Source organism: Panulirus ornatus, chromosome 4, assembly GCF_036320965.1.
Source record: "Panulirus ornatus isolate Po-2019 chromosome 4, ASM3632096v1, whole genome shotgun sequence".
NCBI lineage: Eukaryota > Metazoa > Arthropoda > Malacostraca > Decapoda > Palinuridae > Panulirus > Panulirus ornatus.
Genome location: NC_092227.1, coordinates 7,794,905 through 7,817,389, shown reverse-complemented (window position 1 = coordinate 7,817,389; position 22,485 = coordinate 7,794,905). Strand labels below are relative to the sequence as shown.

At 47.1% G+C, this 22,485-nt stretch overlaps 1 protein-coding gene across 1 annotated transcript in view; it reads right to left on the bottom strand.

Moving 5' to 3' along the window:
• The window catches only part of LOC139765611 (DE-cadherin-like), a 309,000-nt gene that overhangs the window by 108,605 nt on the left and 177,910 nt on the right, over positions 1–22,485 (bottom strand). Inside the window, 1 exon segment of the mRNA XM_071693268.1 lies at positions 12,996–13,013. Coding sequence (XP_071549369.1) covers positions 12,996–13,013 — 18 coding nt within the window.

Here is a 22,485-nt window from a genome sequence, read left to right as displayed (position 1 = left end):
AGTGACCACAAGGGTGGAATATTTTCCTTTCCGTTCGAATGAGTTGGTCAGCGAACCCATAGCTGGCCACTGGCCCCATGTCCCTCACACACACCTCACGTATTACAGTGATTATCACTGCAACGGACACATTCCCAGGAGAGAGTAATTCACAAGGGGAATTATATTATATATCTTATTGAATCACAGGGAAGTTATACATGCAATGATATTTATAATCAAGTATTGATAACAGAGTGATGACCGCTTTGGATAATACGAAATCGAGTTGACTATCAATAAAAACTTGAGAAAGTTTACATTTTAAAAGTACATAAAGTTTTGATAAATGAATAGATAAACATATATATATATATATATATATATATATATATATATATATATATATATATATATATATATCATACATATTATGTTTATTTAGAAAATGAAACTCCATAAGAATTAGTAAGAGGAAGAACGCTTCTGAGCTCTTTAGAATCAGACGAACTATATATATATATATATATATATATATATATATATATATATATATATATATGTGTGTGTGTATTATACTTTGTCGCTGTCTCCCGCGTTAGCGAGGTAGCGCAAGGAAACAGACGAAAGAATGGCCCAACCCACCCACATACACATGCATATTCATACACGTCCACACACGCACACATACCTATACATCTCAACGTATGCATACATATACACACACAGACAGATACATATGTACACATGTACATAATTCATAGTCTGCCCTTATTCATTCTCGTCGCCACCTCGCCACACATGAAATAAACGACGCGAAGCACGAGAATTAACTTGTCTGTTTTTTAATCAGAAAAGTTCTCTACAGAAATACTTAATGGGCGAGTGAGTGAACGTATCTATCGGGACCTGCGTGGGAGACGCCGAGCCAAAATATACCCATCTATCACTAGGCTGTCAACGCCACAATGACCGATACGACAACTTCTCAGCTGCCGACGATCGTGGGCCAGACGTGCGTTATGTAGACAAGGGCACTCGACGCGGCCAATAGTATTGGGTCTGGGATAACAGTTCTGCCCATAATGGAGTGTCGGTACTCCCGTCCGGCGACAACGATTTACAGCCCTCGGAAAGGTCACGATACACGACAACATCATCCACACGTGGTAATTCAGACGCCACGTGCTGGTCCACACGCATGCCCGGCGTACGATAACTTTCTCTTGATACTACTACTACTACTACATTCACTAAGGCAAAACCCGGATTGGAACTAACCGCGCCATGTATATGGATTTAATTCATGCATTAGACTCTTAAGAAACAGGAGACGGACTGAAAATACCAATAACTTGTGGAGAGAAGAAATAAATGGTTGGTACAGAGTGTAGCTGGCAACTGTGGGGGGCCCACTAAGCGGGGGGGCCCACCTGTCCCTGACGGGTACACTGCGTCCGAACCCGGCCACACCAGACCAAACCTCCACCCCACCGCCATCAAAGTCGCCAGGAAATACAACATATGTGTGTGTGTGTGTGTGTGTGTGTGTCGGATACGAACACTTTTGTCCGTTAGATTAGGGTGTTGATTATGTGGCCATTCATTGCCGGTGAAATGTGCAGAAATCTGGGACTTGTGTTTTTATGCAGAGCGAGGACGCATGGTGGAATTCAAATGACCGATCCACCACCACTCCCCCCCCAACGGAATTTTTCGTCGGCCATTGTGAAAGACAGGGGGATATTTCGCCATTAAAACACGTTTATCTTAATTAGATGAAGCGTAAATGAATGATCTAAATTATCACGGGGGGGAGGGGGGAAGGAGGGAGGGAAAAAAGAATAGCTTATTCAGAACATAAATATGTAATTAGTGGGTATTTGTGTGTGTGTAATTACCTGTTTGTAATTACCTCATTGGTACAATACGCGGAGGGAGTTTTACACTCGTGGGTGGAGGCGCCCACCCACCCACTAGCTCTTCATCTCTCCCTACTGTCACAAAACGTTTTTTTTTTGTAAACTTCGTCATAACGTCAGCAATCCAGAGTTTCGTAAATTTTTTATGCCCATTCCATTCACCCATTCCCCCTGCGTCTGGGAGGGAAAAAGTATCGTACTTCTTCTGTCTCATCTCGGGACAAAGATGATACTGGCTGGCTGGCTCGGTGTTGCTGTATCTTTCCAAATATTTCGTTTTCACATTAATTAAACTGATTTAGAATATCTACGTTTCTGATCGAGTCACCGCTAGGTTTTCTCTCATCCATTGGTAGGTGGGGTGGGCGCGGATCCGTGTGTGTGTGTGTGTGTGTGTGTGTGTGTGTGTGTGTGTGTGTGGACCATAACAGTTATACGAACGTCTAACGGACAGTGTTATTGATGGAGATGATGGAGAGGTCAGCTTGATCTCGACTAGCGACTCTCTCTCTCTCTCTCTCTCTCTCTCTCTCTCTCTCTCTCTCTCTCTCTCTCTCTCTCTCTCTCTCTCTCTCAACATCAACAGAAGAGAATGATCCCTTCGCACGAATCACGCCGAGAGAGAGAGAGAGAGAGAGAGAGAGAGAGAGAGAGAGAGAGAGAGAGAGAGAGAGAGAGAGAGAGGAAAAAAGCGAAAAGCACTTGCATATTTCCCACACCGCCATCTGACGGCTATTTAAATTGGGGGGTTGTACAAGGTGGGGGAGGAGGGGGGGGAGAAGAAAGGGAAGAGTGAAAAGGGGGGGTGGAGGTAGTTAGGGCGCCACGCGTCTTAAGGGGAAAGGGGGTCAGGGTGTAGAAACAGCTTTAAAAGAAAGGCGCGCGCGCGCGCGCACGAGAGAGAGAGAGAGAGAGAGAGAGAGAGAGAGAGAGAGAGAGAGGAAGGAAAAGGGAGGAGGCGACGGAAGGCGTTTAAAATTAAAATTCAACTGTGTCGTTTCCGCTTCGGATTACAAATCGACTTCACCTCTCACAGGACCCCACGCCCCGCCCGGGAATTATATATATATATATATATATATATATATATATATATATATATATATATATATATATATATATATATATATTCTTTTCTTTCAAACTATTCGCCATTTCCCGCATTAGCGAGGTAGCGTTAAGAACAGAGGACTGGGCCTTTGAGGGAATACCCTCACCTGGCCCAGTTCTCTGTTCCTTCTTTTGGAAAAAAAAAAAACGAGAGGGGAGGATTTCCAGCCCCCCGCTCCCTCCCCTTTTAGTCGCCTTCTACGACACGCAGGGAATACGTGGGAAGTATTCTTTCTCCCCTATCCCCAGGGATAATATATATATATGTTTCATTTTCCCCGTGGACTCATAGGAATATATATATATATATATATATATATATATATATATATATATATATATATATATATATTCCTACGAGTCCACGGGGAAAATGAAACACGATAAGTTCCCAAGTGCACTTTCGTGTCTCCCCTGATGATGTCATTATTACACGATATATATATATATATATATATATATATATATATATATATATATATATATATATATATATATATTATGCAGGTGGAGTCCAGTAGCACCCATATCTCCCCCTTTCTTGAGAAATTTAACTGCACTCCCATCCACTCCTCTCACATTGCCACACTCCATCTTATTCAAGGGCTTTCAGGACCATTCTTCGCTCGATCTTGCTTTGTTATCTCTTCCTCTTGCCCCGTTTGATAAGCTCAGTCGCATGAACCCTTTCTCTTAACACCAGTGTTATTTCCTCTTTACTCAGCACTTACCAGAAATAGTCACACTCGCCTTCATCAAGAAGTAACCACAAGTTCCACCTGCCGCTCCTTTCAGCACGTTAACATCCAACAACCTCTTCTTTGCCCGTCTGTCAATGCAGGCCGTCGACCCTCAAAACCAGTCACCCACCTACACTTATGTACGCACTTATTCAAATCATTTTCAACCATATATTCCTCTTTCCATTGCAGTAGTCGATAAGCTTTTCCCTATTTTCATTTTCTTATACTAGGGGACCCCATGGCTTCAAATAATACCCACAGTTCCCCCTCCACATATGATCTGTGTCTCTGTCTGTGATCCCAAACTGCATGCAACCAGGGGACGAGGCACATCGCAAAGTGATGACCGGTGGCGAGGGCGGTGCAGTAGCTTACCTCCCAGTGTGTCTTGATTCATTTCGTCATACCACCAGCAGTGTTCTAACCATATTTCTGTCCTTTGTCCACTCTTCCGGCGGTAATTTTTTCCAGATATTCCCGCGTCGTACGGGAATATATCCGGGGGGCGCCCCCCCTCCTCCGCTTGCCAGCAGTCATGACTGTGTAACAACGGCGCCAGAGGACCTGGGCGGTGGGAGGTGGCTGACCGTCGGTAGCGTGGAGGGTATGACTGACTGACTGGTTGACTGACCGGGTGACTGACTGACTGACTGACTGACTGACTGTCTGACTGAGTGACTGACTGACTGACTGGTTGGTTGGTTGGTTGGCTAGTTGGTTGGTTCGCTATAGCAATCGCTGAGGCCCGGATGTGGCGATGCAGACTCCGACGCCGTCGCATTCTACGAATGACAAATGATGCTTCGGCCCGCCCGTCCGTCCGTCCGCCCGTCCGTCCGTCCGTCCGTCCACCTGTGCTAGATACAGTGCATTCTATCCTTTTGTCTTCACTGCCGGAGGGCTTCTCTCTCTCTCTCACTCTCTCTCTCTCTCTCTCTCTCTCTCTCTCTCTCTCTCTCTCTCTCTCTCTCTCTCTCTCTCTCTCTCTCTCTCTCAGTCAGTCAGTCTGTGTTCAGGATGATCGCCGTCAGAGGATTCGAAGGATTTTGCCAAGATGCCCAAAGCCGGCGTTACGGGCGCCGCCCTCACGGTCTGGGATAGTCGCCATCACTTGTGGTGGTGGTGGTGACAGGAAGAGGAAGAGGAGGAGGAGGAGGAGGAAGAAGAAGAAGAGGAAGAGGAAGAAGAAGAGGAGCTGGAGGGAGGTAGGGTATGAGAGGAAGAGGAGGAACAGCTTATGAGGGAGTGGGTATGAGAGGAAGAGGAGAAACAGCTTATGAGGGAGGGGGTATGAGAGGAGGAAAAAGAGGAGGAGGAGGAGGAGGAGGTGGAGCTTAGTGGTGGGGGGGAGGGAATCAGGGAGGAAGAGGAGGACGTCCCTCCTCCACCCCCACCTTCCTCCACCACCCCAGCCAGTGGTGGAGGTGGTGGTGGTGGTGTGGTCGTCTTTGTTGTGAGTGTCAATAATTACCAGGGTGGAGTCCCCACCTCCCCATCCCCTCGCCTCCCTCCCTCTCTCCCCTTCCCTCCCATATGACCCCACCACCACCACCTACTGTTGCCTTTATTGCTGCCTGTCTCCCACCTCCTGCCTCTCTCTCTCTCTCTCTCTCTCTCTCTCTCTCTCTCTCTCTCTCTCTCTCTCTCTCTCTCTCTCTCTCTCTCTCTCTCTAACACTCTCTCTCTCTCCCGGAGAGGGAGGCTGCTGCAGCTCATTATGCCGACCAAAAGCAGTTGTCAGAACTGAAAATTGCACTGGTGAGGAATAGAGACATCGTTGCTTATTGGCGAGGATTGTTGGCGCTGATAGAATGTTTTGGGGGAGCGGGGGATGCTGGAGGGACGCGCTATTTGACACTTGGGAGAGGCGAAGTGTTGGAGACCGAAATGCAAAAGAGTTGGGAACGAGAAATTCCCAAGTGCTGAAACTTGAGGACCCCAAGTGTTGGGAACTGAAAACTCCCCCAGGATCTGTGAACTGGAAAAGTCGATATTTTTGGTACTCAAATGAAAAAGAAAAATATATTGTTGAGTTGGGGGGAATAGGAAAAAAATATATATGTGTGCGAATGTCGGGGGATGGGGGGAAAAAAAAAAAGCGATTCTCGGAGCCAGAGAAGAAGTGGGTATGTTTGAAGTGAAAAAGAGCGGTTGCAGAAACTGGAAAAACTCTAGATGAATGAACTTGATGACTTCGATCATTGAGACTGGAATGATGCGGTTGTTCGGGCTGGAAAGAGGAGGAGGGAGGAGGAGGAGAAGGAGAGTTGCTGGTCGTTGATGCTTCGACGCTGGAAGTCCAGAGCTGTGGGGAGGTTCCTTCACGAGGTGGCTGGAAGTCCAGAGCTGTGGGGAGGTCCCTTCACGAGGTGGCTGGAAGTCCAGAGCTGTGGGGAGGTCCCTTCACGAGGTGGCTGGAAGTCCAGAGCTGTGGGGAGGTCCCTTCACGAGGTGGCTGGAAGTCCAGAGCTGTGGGGAGGTTCCTTCCCGAGGTGGCTGGAAGTCCAGAGCTGTGGGGAGGTTCCTTCACGAAGTGGCTGGAAGTCCAGAGCTGTGGGGAGGTCCCTTCACGAGGTGGCTGGAAGTCTAGAGCTGTGGGGAGGTCCCTTCACGAGGTGGCTGGAAGTCCAGAGCTGTCGTAGTGCGTGGCCTTACGTAACCCAGGATGACGGTGGGAGTCCCCTTCTTTCTGCATCTGATAACGAGGTGGGGACTATCTGGTGAGGTCTTCGAGGGGTCTTCTACCTACCTCCTCCACAGCCCTGGCTGAGCCCAGGTTGTTGAGGTGGGGGTCCTTTGGTCGACCAGGCTGATGGAAGCCACAGCCCACCGGCCCGCACGGAGGCCTCCCCCTCTCCCACAGCCAGGCCCTCTTCACTGTTGTGCATCCCAGGGTGTTTCTCTCCATGGCAGTGCAAGGGTCGAGGAGCCTCGCCAAGCTTGGCCCCGGATGTTTGAAGGTGTTCGTTGTCGCCTCACATTTGGATTTCAGAGGTTGTGTCTTGCAGAGTCTCTCCCATCCCCCCCGCCTGTCGTGCCAGGAGGGTGTCGACTCCGAGAGAGAGAGAGAGAGAGAGAGAGAGAGAGAGAGAGAGAGAGAGAGAGAGAGAGAGAGAGAGAGAGAGAGAGAGAGAGAGATTGTGAGTCCCACAGCCGACGGTATGAGAAGTGTTCCCTCGGGTCCCACACACACACACACACACACACACACACACACACACACACACACACACACACACACACACACACCACACTCCACTTGAGGCCTGGAGGAAGGAGAGGGTGACAGTGGGGAGGGGGGGGGTGGAAATGGGAGGAAGGAAGGGAGGAAAGTGGGGTTAGATGTAGGGTGGCTGAGGGGATGGTAGATGAGGGCGGGATCTGAAGTTTGAAGGAGAGGGGATGAGTTTCGGGAGTGCTAGTGTGTGTGTGTGTGTGTGTGTGTGTGTGTGTGTGTGTGTGTGTGCCGTCTCTCTGGCTCCATCAATTTGTCCCCTGGAGGGGTAATGGGAAGGGAGAGGAAGAGACGGGAAAACTTTAAATGAACTCCAATGACACGCGAAAGATAAAAGAGATGCAACTCCACACAAAACTCGTCACACAAACCTTTACACGAGGCATTTACTGAAAGGCGCCTTGAAATGTGAGGTACAGACATCTCCGATCTCTTCCTCAGGTTCCGCTGAGTATGAGAGGTGTAATCTTAAGTCTCATCTGTGTAGGATCCTAGTGACATTCCTCTCCAACGTAGCGAGGAAGAGGAACCACACAGACGAAGGTTACAGTTAAGAATATGGCGGGGTTAGAAAGCGTTCAGGTAGGTTGTGTAGGTTTCCTGATGTGCTAGTGACAGAGAGAGAGAGAGAGAGAGAGAGAGAGAGAGAGAGAGAGAGAGAGAGAGAGAGAGAGAGGAGACGGAGGGAGACATTCGCCGCAAACATCATTTTCCTGCCTTGTTTATTTACCGTCGAGCAGGCTCGCGGTGTGGCTGGCGCGCGATGGTGTTGCCTGTTGGTTCTTGGGGGAAGGAATTAGATAAGATGGGGGTGGGTGTTGTTTATTGTGTGCCCTGGCTGGAACCTTCCTCTCAAGTGGTCCAGAGAGAGACACACACACCCCTCTCTCTCCCTCCTCCGTGAGAACCTGGGGGTGTTCCATGATTGTCCTGCGCGCGGGCGCTCTCTCTCTCTCTCTCTCTCTCTCTCTCTCTCTCTCTCTCTCTCTCTCTCTCTCTCTCTCTCTCTCTCTCGAGGTCTTGCAGAGCTACGTCTGTACTCTGTGCTATCGTTGTTCCCGTAAGACTCTTGCCTCTAGAGATTTTCAGTGTCCCGTTTGCCTAGAAGTGTCCAGATTCCGATCCTTTCATTATCTAAAAAAAAGAATGTATGTCACTGTGCACGTTTTGTGGGCCAGGTCATGACCCGACTCTCGCCTGTGGTCACAAAAAAAACATAATGCCTTGGGTCACCAGAGCCTTTGACCCCTGGCTGGTGATCACATTTCTTACTTGACCTTCCCACCTGAACCTAACCTGGCGAGATTATGCGCATCACATGTGATATATATATATATATATATATATATATATATATATATATATATATATATATATATATATATATATATATATATATATGTGTGTGTGTGTGTGTGTGTGTGTGTGTGTGTGTGTGTGTGTGTGTGTGTGTCTTCCTATGAGTCCAAGGACCATCACGTGTTTACCGAGTGGCGTCCTAGCTACGTCTCTTCGTTGTATATCAACTGACTGTTATATTTCTCTCTTGTGTCTCTCCTGATGATGTGATTGATACACGAAAGTGCACTTGGGAACTTATCGTATTTCATTTTCCCCGTGGACTCGTCGGAATATACTTGATGACGCGCAAAATTGTGATCCTTTCCACCATATGTGTGTGTGTGTGTGTGTGTGTGTGTGTGTGTGTGTGTGTGTGTGTGTGTGTTTCTTTGAGCTGATATTTATTTTATCTCTGTATTCCTGAAGATCTAAAATACCATGAATACTCACCAATCTTCGTGTTCCATCTTCCCTCTGTGTCTCTCCCCCCAGCATAATTCGTGCATCGCTTGTTCTTTTGTGGCCCGTAAGCCTCATCCGTAGCCAACATTAACATAATGGAGCAGAAAATATACGGACATGAACCCACATTGATGCAGAGTACACAAACACCTCCGGCGAAGAGATGAATGAGGCTGGTAAGATAAATCCTGGACACATCAGAGCTTAACAGACCTCGAAACGAAAGAGAAAGCACGGAACATGTAATACGACTAACGATAGGAAGTGAACAAGCTAATCTGAGATGATCTGGACGTTTATACGACTAACGATAGGAAGTGAACAAGCTAATCTGAGATGACCAGGACTTTTAGAGAGAATGGATTGAAGGATGTAGCAGCGTTGCACTGGGTTACTGATCCGGAGGAGGAAGAAGACACCCCCCCGGCTGGATGGACCTAGGAATAGATGGAATAGAATCGGGGGAGAGGAGGAGACACGAAGTCCAGGAAATCATACAGGAAAGATACAGAAGTGGAAGGATGCCTAAACTACCAAGAGCTGGTGGAGGTGTTGGTTTTTTCAAAGTAGATTGCTGGTGACGATCCTTGTTACTGCTGGCATGAAAGCCTTTATGGTGGTATCTATCTATCTATTGATGTATCTATCTATCTATATCTGTCTATCTGTTTGTCTATCTATCTATATCTATCTATATATGTTTGTCTGTCTATCTGTCTATCTGTCTTTATCTATCTACTTATCTATCTGTCTGTCTATCTACCTATCTATCTATCTATTTATCTATATATTTATCCATTTATCTTTATCTATCTATCTAGCTATCTGTTTATCTCTCTATCTATCTGTATATTTGAGGTATAATGCCCTCCTTCAGTTCCCACCACATCAGATAATTTGCTTTATATCTTCTGTAAGTCACTTGCCTTGCAGGAACCTAACCACCTCTCGTAAAATCCAAAAACTTTCTGGATCATATCTTATCTCCGAGGAGAGAGAGAGAGAGAGAGAGAGAGAGAGAGAGAGAGAGAGAGAGAGAGAGAGAGAGAGAGACCTTACAGTGCTTGTCTAACCAGGGTGTGTCTCGCCTCGACTCCCAGCAACCCCCTCTCCCCCTCCAACCAGCATGTTACAGACATAGTTCTCTCTCTCTCTCTCTCTCTCTCTCTCTCTCTCTCTCTCTCTCTCTCTCTCTCTCTCTCTCTAAGCCCCGTCGGGCCGCCCCTCTTCCTGCTACCCACCATGTCACTGACCACCCCACCCCATCCCCTTTAGCCTCTCCCTTCCATCCCCCCTACATCTCAAGTCCCCCTCGTGACCAATATCGGCCACAAAAACAAATGGGCCATTTATTCTTATCTGGCACGTCCGCCGTTTGTAAGGGGGAGAGTGGACGGACGAGGAGAACGCCAGCCCACATTACTCTCCCGGAGGTCACCTCCCCACCTAATGTTTATTCCCTCCCGCCCTTGTTAAAAGGCCAGATGTCACTCCTCCCTCTCGGAAGGTATCAGGATCTATAGTGTCGCGAGGCAAGGTGGAGTCCAGACGCTAGACGTTCCGGTACCTCAAAGAGTCCGGGGGAACTGGACTGTGCTGCCGTGACGGTTGCAAGACATTCCAGCGCCTCAAAGGGTCCAGGGCAACTGGACTGTGTTGCAGTGACGGTTGCAAGACATTCCAGCGCCTCAAAGAGTCCAGGGGCAACTGGGCTGTGTTGCAGTGACGGTTGCAAGACATTCCAGCGCCTCAAAGGGTCCAGGGCAACTGGACTGTGTTGCAGTGACAATCGCGAGACATTTCAGTACCGCAAAGAGTCCAGACCAGAGTTCCTGGATTGTACTGCAGTGACACTCACAAGACATTCCAGTACCCCAAAGAGTCCAGAGTTCCAGGATTATACTGCAGTGACACTCACAAGACATTCCAGTACCCCGAAGAGTCCAGAGTTCCTGGACTGTACTGACTGAGGGATTCCACTTTTAAGAATACATGTTTTTTCTTCGCGCATCAGTCAGACCCGGGGTAAATATTTTTCTCACATTCCTTTAACAAGGTGGCATGTGATTCCCCAGGATCCTCTTAGGTTAAACACGACCTGAGGAGCAGAGGCAATTAAGCAAGGCAGTTGCTATGAGAGAGGAGGAGGTAGGGGAAGGTTTCTTACGTCAGTCTTCCAGTACGCTATCGTTGGCATGCCTTACCCAAGCTCCTGCCTCATCACTCATGGCCTTATCATCACGACGGAAACGTAGTCTTGTGTGCCAGATGCAGTGGCGATTCAAGGTGATTAATCAATGGGCTCGTTACACTTGTCAGTCTACATGGGTTGTATGGTTATACATAAGCCAGGGACGCATTTTTTCGACCAGCCTCTTGGCAAGGATGAACAGATGGTCCACAGTTAACCCAGCTGTTCACACTCCCCTGCCAACTGGTCGATAAAACATGTACCCAGTTTAGGACTAGGATATATATATATATATATATATATATATATATATATATATATATATATATATATATATATATATATATATATATATATATTCGAGATCAGTGAGGAAGTATACGAGACAAATGAAATTGTTACTTGGCTAATCATAATACTGTCGGCTCAATGCCGTATATCCTCGCGATATATGACAAGGGCCCCAAGTGGCCGCCCCTCCTCCTCCTCCCGCGCTTATCCAGACAAACACCACCAGTAACCAGGAAACTTTCCTCTGCCGAAGTTATGGGAGAGAGACCAATTACTTGATGCATCGCGGGCGAATAAGATGGTGCCCCCGTGCGTGTGTATGTGTGTGTGTGATCAGAGAGAGAGAGAGAGAGAGAGAGAGAGAGAGAGAGAGAGAGGAGAAAAGGAAGTTCGCCACTGGCTGTGAGATCAGACACTAATCGTATAATGTAAACAGTTTACACCTACGGGGCGCAGGGGGCCTTCGTCTCCCACGAACCATCATCGGAAGTCACCTCTACCACCTCCTCCTCCTCCTCCTCCTTCTTCAGGAGGGACTTGTGTAGCTCCTTTACGTAACGTTGGTGTCTCGTGTCTTCAGGACAACATTTAAATGTTTTTTTTTTTCCCATGGCGGGAGTACTGGCCACACAATGAACCTCTCGACCAGGGAGTGTTTTCTTACGAGTATCTATTGTCTCCTGCTTTGAATAATCCTGGGGTGGTGGTGGTGGTGGGAGGGATTGTAATTATTATTCCCGAAGTGGCGAGGATGAGGAAGGGGTTAGGAGGGTGGGATGAGGAAGGGGGGAGGAGAGAGAGGTTGAAAGAGGCACAAGGAGCAGCTAAAGGTGGCGGTGACGACCGGTCTCGAGAGTACTCGAGGGTCTGAGTGGTGGCCGGATATGAGGACAATGGCCGTTAGGGTGTGTGTGTGTGTGTGTGTGTGTGTGTGTGTGTGTGATCAGCACGGGGGGGGGGGGTCCGTGCCCCACCCAAGACCACCACTCGTCTTCTCGCCTCCTCTCCCTCTTTGGCAGGGGTCGGGCCGAGCCGTGCCTGTCCTGGTGGTCGCGCTGCCCATGGGAGCAGAGACTGGGGCCGGCAGTGCGCCTCCCTCACCCTACAGGAGGAGACTGGAGGGCAGCAGTAGTCGGTTTCCTCCAAGGGCTGATCATGACACTGGCCGAGGTGATGTGTCACCCGACTGAGTTCATGAGGACGTCACTGCGGTCATGGGATTAAAAAATCGGTTGTAAACATGAATAGAAAATGGATGAATCTCGACTCGTTCTGTAGTATCTCATGGATGAATCTCGACTCGTTCTGTATTATCACATGTGCATGAGGCTAAAAGAAAAAAAAAAATATTCATGGACATTGGATTATATTGAGGGATATGTGACCAACATGATATATCGGTATATGATATATATGAGGGGTCTTATACCGTCATCTCGGGCGTACTCGTGAGTCTGTAAGTCATACAGAAATGACAGTATATTATTCTGATTCAACAATATATATATATATCCTAATCTAACCCGTTGGTGTTGATGAACAGCTGGGTTAACTGTGGACCGACTTTTACAACCAGGATTTCTGCCGATCCGTTCTTTGCGTGCACGTGTGTGTTTGTGTGTGTGTGTGTGTGTGTAAGCTGGAGGCTGGTCATGTTTAAACCCAGGATGATGGCGTGACTCAACACACACACGTACTGTACACGTACAAGTGTTCCTCACCTTCCCCAGCTCCACATCCTGGAAAGAAGAGAGAAAACGAATTAGTTTAAAAGAGAATGTGATGCGGGAGTGACGTTAACCTCAAGTTAAATCCTCCACACACACACACACACACACACACACACACACACACACACACAACACATTCTTTTATCAAATATTTTCATGACGCAGTTTGTAATAGCTCCCTTGACAGTCCCATGACCAGCCTGTCATGCCGGGTATCCACCCCACCTGTCATGCGCTAATGACCAGAAGTGGTTCTTGTCAGGAGGTGGAGGAGGGTGGGGTGCGGGGGAGGGAGCTGGATGGAGGGAGAGACGTAGGGGGTAGGTAGGCAGTCAAAGACTTATGCTGAAGTAAGAGTTTAAAGAGAAATATTTAGAATAATCGTAATAGCTCTAATGAGTGAAGGGGGAGGGGGTTAGTGTCGTGGGGTATGGTAGGGGAAGAAGAAAAAGGAGTGGGGGGGGTAGTATAGTGTACAGCCTCACAACTCATTGAGGCCTAACCATGATGGGAGACACTGGTAATGAGGAAGAACTTCATGTGACCTCCCCTTTACCCACGTCGCAAAGACTCCCTCATCCAGACACGCTCACGTATCCATCGCCCTCATGACAAGCTATGGAATTTTAAGGTGAATCTCAAAATCTAAAGAGACGCGGGTCATCTCGTACTGCTGTCCAATGCCCCACCATCATCATCAGACTCCACTCCAAAAGGGGAAGATGATGAGTGGGTTATGAGCGAGGGAGTGATCGCCTTACCCCCTTATATTGATATCGAGACAAGAGCGGCGCTCCGACCTGCTTTTTTTTTATCATTCTGCAGCAACCCAGAAAAAAGAAGAAAATGATATGCGTTTGGAATATCATTGAAGTTTCTTTGCCTTCCGTTCGTGCAGCAGTCGTGAATGCATATATGCTCTCTCTCTCTCTCTCTCTCTCTCTCTCTCTCTCTCTCTCTCTCTCTCTCTCTCTCTCTCTCTCTCTCTCTCCTCTCCGCCGGCGATAACAACAGGGCGCTGGCGATAAACTTCAAATCACGTCGAGTTGAGGAAATTATTATTAAAACCGGAGATTGTCGGTGGGGGGGGGGGGGGGGGGGGAGGGAGGAGGAAAAGGCCATTTCCGCCCGTGCGTGCGTGCGTCATAAGGGCCATTATATTCACTCGCGTATCGTCATCACAACCCTGAAAATGTCTCCCGTGGGAGAGCACTCAGAGGCTATTTCATGTCCCACTACGGGTCCTGGGTTGGGCTGGCAGATAGGAATATTACCCCCTCCCTCCTTGTTGCAAGCTCCTAATTCTTTTCCGGTGATGTGTGTGTGTGTGTGTGTGTGTGTGAAAGCACTCGCGTTAATGTCTTACGGCTTGAATGAAACGCACATGGAGATGATGAGAGCTTGAGTCCCCATCATTCTCGTTCTTTCTGTATTTCATGATCGTTGAAAAAAGCGGATACGGAAGTGCCAGGTGGTGGGTTATGTGCAAAAAAGACAGATGCTTTCATTTCGGGGGATTTTGAAACTTTTCAGCCCAGGGAGTTCGGCTTTTGTTCACAGATAACAGCCCAGGAGGTTCGGCTTTTGTTTAGAGTCCCACGAGCTGTAACTTGAGGAAGAAAAACAGTAACAAAGTTAAGCATTACTTTGGTTTTTGCTCCCGAGAACTGGCTGCTTGTGTGCCCCCCACCACCAGCCAGACCACGCAATACTCGGCAACTTGCTGCGTCACATGATTATTGTGTGGCCATCGGCAACTCAAGGGTGGGCCGTTTTGTTATCTGTTTCTTTCCCCGCACCTCGAAGCTTTGGAACTTTCTATCCTTTCTGTGTCTTTCCCAACAACTATGACCTGCCTCATTTTAAAACGACAGGTTTTTTTTTTTTCACTTCCTCCAATATTCGTAAATACCTTCCCTTGTTTCTTCTTTTCCCCTTCCATTAACCTCTCTGTATTTCAATAAATCTCGGCCTTGGTGTGGAATTTTGTCTATGACTGAAGCCTCGAACGTGAAAGATAAAAATGAAAAAAAAAGAAAAGATAAAAAGGTTGGCTGATTGCTTGGCACGAGGCAGTGGCAACCCTGCTTGAGTTTACGCCGTCTGCGGATAGATGGCTCTCGCTTAACGTTCGTTGTTAACTCGAGAGTCGATATAGAACTGTTGACTCACCGCCGGAGAACAGAGCAACCGATGAAGTAAACGAAGACGGACATAGACATGATAACTGGTGAAGTCTTCGGGGGTTTGCTTGTACCCCCATAGCCCCGGGCTGAGCCCAGGCTGTTGGGTTGGGTCGATGGTCGACCAAGCTGTTGGATGCAGCATCCCTCAGAGGCCCACATAACCCCAACAACTTGGCTGTTCTGGTACACTTTGTAGGTACTTGTTGAGTGCCCTGTTAAACCTCTCTGCATTATTAGATTAGGTTAGATTAAGGTTAGGCTAAATTAGGTTGTTAAGTCGTTAGGTCAAGTTAGGTTTGGTTAGGTTAAGTTAGGTTTGGTTAGTTCAAGTTAGGTTAGGTTAGGTCAGGTCAGGTTAGGTTAGGTTTAGGTTAAGTTAGGTTAGATCAGGTTTGGTTAGATCAGGTTAGGTTAGATCAGATTAGGTTAGATCAGGTTAGGTCAGGTCAGATTAGATCAGGTCAGGTCAGGTTAGGTCAGGTTAGGTTAGGCTAATCTCCGTAGAAGAAGTAGATTTGGAATGCTGCCGGTGGTGCCCCTATGTGTTGATCACCGACAAAGCAGGATCCATAAGGTCGACTGACTCACAAGGCGGAGGCGTTGATAATGCCTCCTGAGATAAGATATCAGTGTGTGGTTCACCGTGGTGACCTGCGCGTCGAGTCACTGGGGCCCGAACGGAAACCTGAAATGTGATGAAGACGAGGACGCGTCGACCACCACCTTCGTAAAGTCGTCTCCATCGTCAGTCACTCAAGCAGAGGTCGGTGGATGAGGCAGGCGATTTGCGAAGACCTGATCAGAGGTGAAGGAAAAGACGTTTGCAAATCTGTGTCGCAACTTCTGCGTTTCAAATCAGACACTTCGAGTATCCTTGGTGCTAATAGGAACTGATTCACCGGATCTTCTGCCTGTATTATGACCTCCAGCTTGAAAACCTATAGAGTAAAAATAACTACTTCAGGCAGAATAACTTCAGCCAATTCACGCGGCTGAACATGACGTCAGAGACTCCTGGTGGCTCAGCAAAGAAGGTCACAGACGAGGTACTCAAAACTCACATCTCGCAGTGGGGAAATGGCTCACTAAAGCTCAGGGAACAACAGCAAACAAAAAAAAAAGAGTCTTCAAGCTTTCAAAGCTGAAGTTCATACTCATAAAATGCGTCTGGAAGTGTTCAACGTTCAGTTAAGCTTTGCCACCGAGGTACTGTATACTACAACACAGGACATGCCACAAAAGGTTTCGTAAGACCTTACGTCACCCTTGTCTTGCTTGCCTCATCGTCCAGCCTAATCGAAGGATGACAACACTTCCCCTGGTTGTGGCTCTTTATCTCCTCAGGAGTGAGGGAAGCCAAGGCAATGGATCGCAGTACAGCCAGTGACTTATCATCTGTTAGAGGAACTAAAAGGATTGCATCCTCCTCCTCCTCCTGCTCCTGCTCCTTGAAACCCGGGTCTCGACGCGTCTTTGAATCTATCACAGCAGTTTCAACCCTCCTAATGATTGCATTTAAGACGTTTGAATGTATAAACTTATGACTAGAAACCTCAGAATACTTATCAAGGTGAAACCAGGGAATTTGATTCATCATGAAACAGGCTGTCATACGTTTCAATCTCATTTCTGGCTTATTTCCAGCTCATATACAGTAACTTCTCTCGTGCTTATTGACATAGCGGTAGTCATGACTCCCTCCGGATTCAACCTATGGGAAGAAGACGACGCCACAAGAGGAAGGGCGAGCTAAAGGGTCCAGTCTTGTAGCTCTGCCATCATCAGGTACATCACCAATGATCCTTCCATCCCTCTTTCGAATTAGGTGAAGATGAAAAGGAAAAATGTTACACCAGGTCACGTAGCTGCTGCTTCGACTGGATCCTCTCTCTGAGACTGTTCTCGCATCGGAAGTTATGGTCAAGAAGAGGACTCATGATCCAGCAACAGCCAGGGGGAGCTATAGATCTCCTTCGGGAGTGATCCTGGGCAACATTCCTTCATGTTTCGTAACAACACGTAGTAAGTAAAGGCGGCCAGGCCGCAGAATGGGTCGAAGAACAACAGCAAAAGTAGCACGAACGACGGTTAAGTGCTAGTGAGAGAGAGAGAGAGAGAGAGAGAGAGAGAGAGAGAGAGAGAGAGAGAGAGAGAGAGAGAGAGAGAGACTGCTGGCTGACACACACACACACAAAAAAGATTATATGTATATCTGATAATTGATCTCCAAATAGCAATGCAGTTAGTCATTCGTCACGAGAGGTTCGCATGACGCACGCTGACCCACCCCCCCCTTTCAGAGGTGTTGTGGCGCACTACTCACGAGAGACCCCCTCACATGAGGCCCTCACCTCTCACAACTCACCTCTCACAACACACCTCACACACCTCACAACACGAGAAGCATTCGTCACCTATAAGCAGTCCTCCACTAGTCACCTATACCCAGTCCATCACTCGTCTTCCCTAGCCACTCCTCCACTCGTCTCCTATACCCACTCCTCCACTCGTCTCCTATACGCACTCCTTCACTCGCACTTCCCTCCTCACCCGCTGATAAACTTACCAACGATGATGATCATCACGGCGAAGAGAAGGGTAGCGAGTAATAATACACTGGTGATTATAACGAGTCAAAGTGTACGACGATTATATGTGAAGAGTGACGTAAGAGTAACGATGATCATGGTGATTACTTCGTTAATCATTGTTACGCGGGTAATTTCACCGGGGCTGCGTCATAGTGAATAGTACGTGGCGTAGGCTAGTGTGTGTGTGTGTGTGTGTGTGTGTGTGTGTGTGTGTGTGTGTGTGTGTGTGTACATACAGACATTGGAGTAAAGGCCTTATATGTACTAACAAGTTTACGAAGACGGGGGCGACGCGAGTGTAAAACTCACTCTCTCTCTCTCTCTCCCCCTGCAACACACAGATGGTAATCATGGAAATCAGACGCGACCAACAGAGGGAAGGCGTCCAAGATGGACTTTAAACAGAGGCAAACGGGATGGGAAACTCTAGTTACGTGTGTCACAGAGGTGGTGGTTCTGATCCACACACAGGAGGAGGAACGAGAGCGGGTGGAGACGCTATAGCAACAGTCAGAAACGTAGTAGGTTAAGGCAGCGAGCGAGCACTACCTCATGCGACGTGTGGGTAGAGAGGAGAGGGTTAGCATTCACCGTTGGGTCGTTACGATAACACGGATAAGATTAGATAGATAAGAGGAGGAGTTGCTGCTGATTGTATGCGTAGAGGCTGTCGGAATATGCTCGTACACACACACACACACACACACACACTCTCTCTCTCTCTCTCTCTCTCTCTCTCTCTCTCTCTCTCTCTCTCTCTCTCTCTCTCTCTCTCTATCATACATACATTGTGTACATGTATATGTGTGTGTGTGTGTGTGTGTGTGTGTGTGTGTGTGTGTGTGAGTGCCCATTTGTATAATTTCACCAGGTTTGTGCTAGATCGGAGCTCACAATGCAGAATGCTATTAACATCAATTTACATGACAAACGCCACTAAATCACTCCTCTTCTTTAACAGACACAGGCTTTAATACCGTTATATTCGTATTATCCTGATTAAACGGTAATTCTTGTGCTCTGAATATTCATTTTTTTCCCCTGGTGAATATAGATACCATACCTTTTTTTGTAGTCAGTATTTGCTGGTATATCATGTCCTCACATTTACCGCTAGACTCCGTTAATTCGTGTTTGACATCTGAAGTGTTTCACATCATGGTTTGATAATATCCAGACTCCCGGTTAGGGAATCAGACGCGGTATTTCGAGAAGCAACTTACATATGTATGTATACCTTACGATTGTTTTGAATGTGTTCTACCCCAACAGCTGGGTCTGGGACCCTTCATTATCTTTACGTATGCCTTACGATGGTTTGGGAGGTCTTCTACCCCCGCAGCTGGGTCTGGGACCTTACCTTACCTTACGTATACCTTACGATGGTTTGGGAGGTCTTCTTCCCCTACAGCTGGGTCTGGGACCTTACCTTTCGTATACCTTACGATGGTTTGGGAGGTCTTCTACCCCCGCAGCTGGGTCTGGGACCTTGCCTTAAGTTCCTTATATCTTAATGTGGTTTTGGAGGTCTTCTACTCCCGTTGCTCGGTCTCTCGAACCGAGCTGTCATGTTGCTCCTGTGATCAGTCAGGCTGTTGGAGGCCTCAGCCTGCAGGCCTGACATGGACAGAGGAACAACACGACAGCGTTGTCTCAAGGCGGGCAGTTGGTAGGGAGGGGAGGGTCGACGACCGCTCAAACCATCGTCAGGTTGAAGAAAAAAAAAGAGAGACTCGTCCCTAAATACAGACTCGTTATTCTTAACTTTGAGCAGCATTTATAGAGACCCACACATTTATAAGTGTCTCAGGTCTGTGTCTCCCCTTCACAGTGTTAACACACATCCTGTTACTTATCAGATCTGTAACTCGAGATTAGACAAGAAACGACACTCTTATCTTGGTTTGATAAAGGGCCAGGATCAGAGGACGTTCGCCCTTCGCTTTTACTCTCTTCTCTATAGTTTTAGATCACTCTGTACGAGACAGCCCAACACCAGAACTACGAACTTGTTAGGTTAAGAAACTAAACGAGTTGCTTCTGAGCAAAAGAGATATTAGTCATCACAATTAGAATTTTACCATCGAGGCTAGCTACTGGTAGAGGAAGGGGAGTATATATATATATATATATATATATATATATATATATATATATATATATATATACACACACAATTAGAATTTTACCATCGAGGCTAGCTACTGGTAGAGGAAGGGGAGTATATATATATATATATATATATATATATATATATATATATATATATATATATACACACACAGGAAATGTAAAGGCAGAAAGAGACACCAAGCTTTCGTATACTTCCCAGAACATGATGAGGCCAACTGGTCGTACATAAACGAAGTACAGTTATACTTGGAGGCAAGAAGTGGACGACGCACAGTACCTGCCTGGATGGGTGGGTGGGTCAGTGGCCAAAGTTCAATCTTCGGGTGGGGTTGATGGAGGGAGGTTGACACAGCCTGATCCTCACCACAACCTTACAGTTACTCAAAGCTGTGACCTTCGTGTCTCTTCCTCCTCCTCCCTCCCTCTCCCTCACCGAAGAGTTGAACTTAGGGCACTTCCCTCCGCAGGGTGCTATTAGGTAACTCCCTCCTTTTGCCACTCTACATGTGACCCCCACCTTGGTACCGTGCGCCAAGTTGCCCCGACGATGTGTTGGGAAATAGATACATGTGAACTTTTTCACCTTCTTTTCATACCTATTCGCTTTTCCCTCGTGGGAGAGGTAGCGTCCAGAACAGACGACTAAGCCTTTTTGAGGGGGAGAGATACTGATTTTTGATTCTTAACTCCGTTTCTTCCTCTAGAAAGTAATACAGGATGAGAGGATTTCCATCCACCCGCTCCCGCTGCTCCCTCGCCTTTTAGTCGCCTTCTACGACACGCAGGGAATACGTGGGAAGTATTCTTTCTTCCCTATCCCCAGGGATAATATATATATATATCGACACACTTAACATACAGATGAAGTTGACTGATGATCTTGATTTACGTGACGCTGTTCACCACGACCACACGCGTTTGAGTCCCTGCTGGCGAAGGCATCACGTGGGAGGTGTTGCCCTCAACTTTGAACGCCACCAGGAACGAAACATAATAAGAAATGTAGTTGAATAATCTGGCAACTCACCCAGCTTCACATGACAGGTCCGTGTGTGGCTACTACTACTACTACTACTACTACTACTACTACTACTACTACTACTACTACTACTACAACTACTACTACTACTACCACCACTACTAACACGACTACTACTACTACCACTACTACTACTACTACTACTACTACCACTACTTCTACTACTACTACTACTACTACTACTACTACTACTACTACTACTACTACTACTACCACTACTTCTACTACTACTACTACTACTACTACTACTACTACTACTACTACTACTACTACTACTAATACTACTACTATTACCACCACTACTAACACGACTACTACTACCACCACTACTTCTACTACTACTACTACTACTACTACTACTACGACTACTACTGCTACTACCACTACTAACACGACTACTACTACTACCACTACTAACACGACTACTACTACTACTACTACTACTACTACTACTACTACTACTACTACTACTAACACGACTACTACTACTACTACTACTACTACTACTACCACCACTACTAACACGACTACTACTACTACTACTACTACTACTACTACTACTACTACTACTACTATTATAATCCTACCCCTACTACTACTGCTACACCGCTACATCCAGAAGGAAGATATAGGAGACACAATCACCCAACCACCATGGAATACCTTACATATTAACGATAGCTCTGCAGGTCAGAAGATTACGAGAGTTGAGTCACATACCACGACGCTAAGAATTGGATGACCCTCATTTGCCTAATAAGAAGGCAGAGAGGGGAGAGAGAGAGAGAGAGAGAGAGAGAGAGAGAGAGAGAGAGAGAGAGAGAGAGAGAGAGAGAGAGAGAGGGGGGGAGGGGTAAGAAAAAAAAGATTAGAAGGAGCCTTTGAATAGACGACCAGACAGAAGATGAGAGAGGGGGGGGGGGTAGAGGAGTACATGATACACACACACACACACACACACACACACACACACACACACACACACACACACACACACACACACACGCGCGCGCGCGCGCGCGCGTATCTGTAATGATGCAAATTGTTCCCACGAAATGATGTGGTTCTGGTCAGATACAAAAGATTACACATGTCTTGTCTCATTCCCCCCACACTATCAACCACTGGAGCTTCTTACCGTCTGTCTCTTGTCTCTTAAAAGCTACGATCTCTCTCTCTCTCTCTCTCTCTCTCTCTCTCTCTCTCTCTCTCTCTCTCTCTCTCTCTCTCTCTCTCAAAGAGAGAGACGTTTCTACACCAAAAATATTATTTGATTTTTTTTCCCCCCTCTTCATTTTATCCCCTTTTCTACCTACCTCTTCATCCCCACCTGTTTATATTCCCCTTTTAGCAGATAACCACGTCATGGATCGCTTGGGGTCCGCTGTCTGTTCCTTCCCCCTGCGCTCCCGTGTCCTTCTGCGCAGCGGATAACCCACTTGCGCAAGTCGTATGCGGCTGACGTCATACGGTACGCAGTCGTGTTGCCCAACAAACGGAAGTGACAAGTATGATCTTGCTCGCCGCAGATG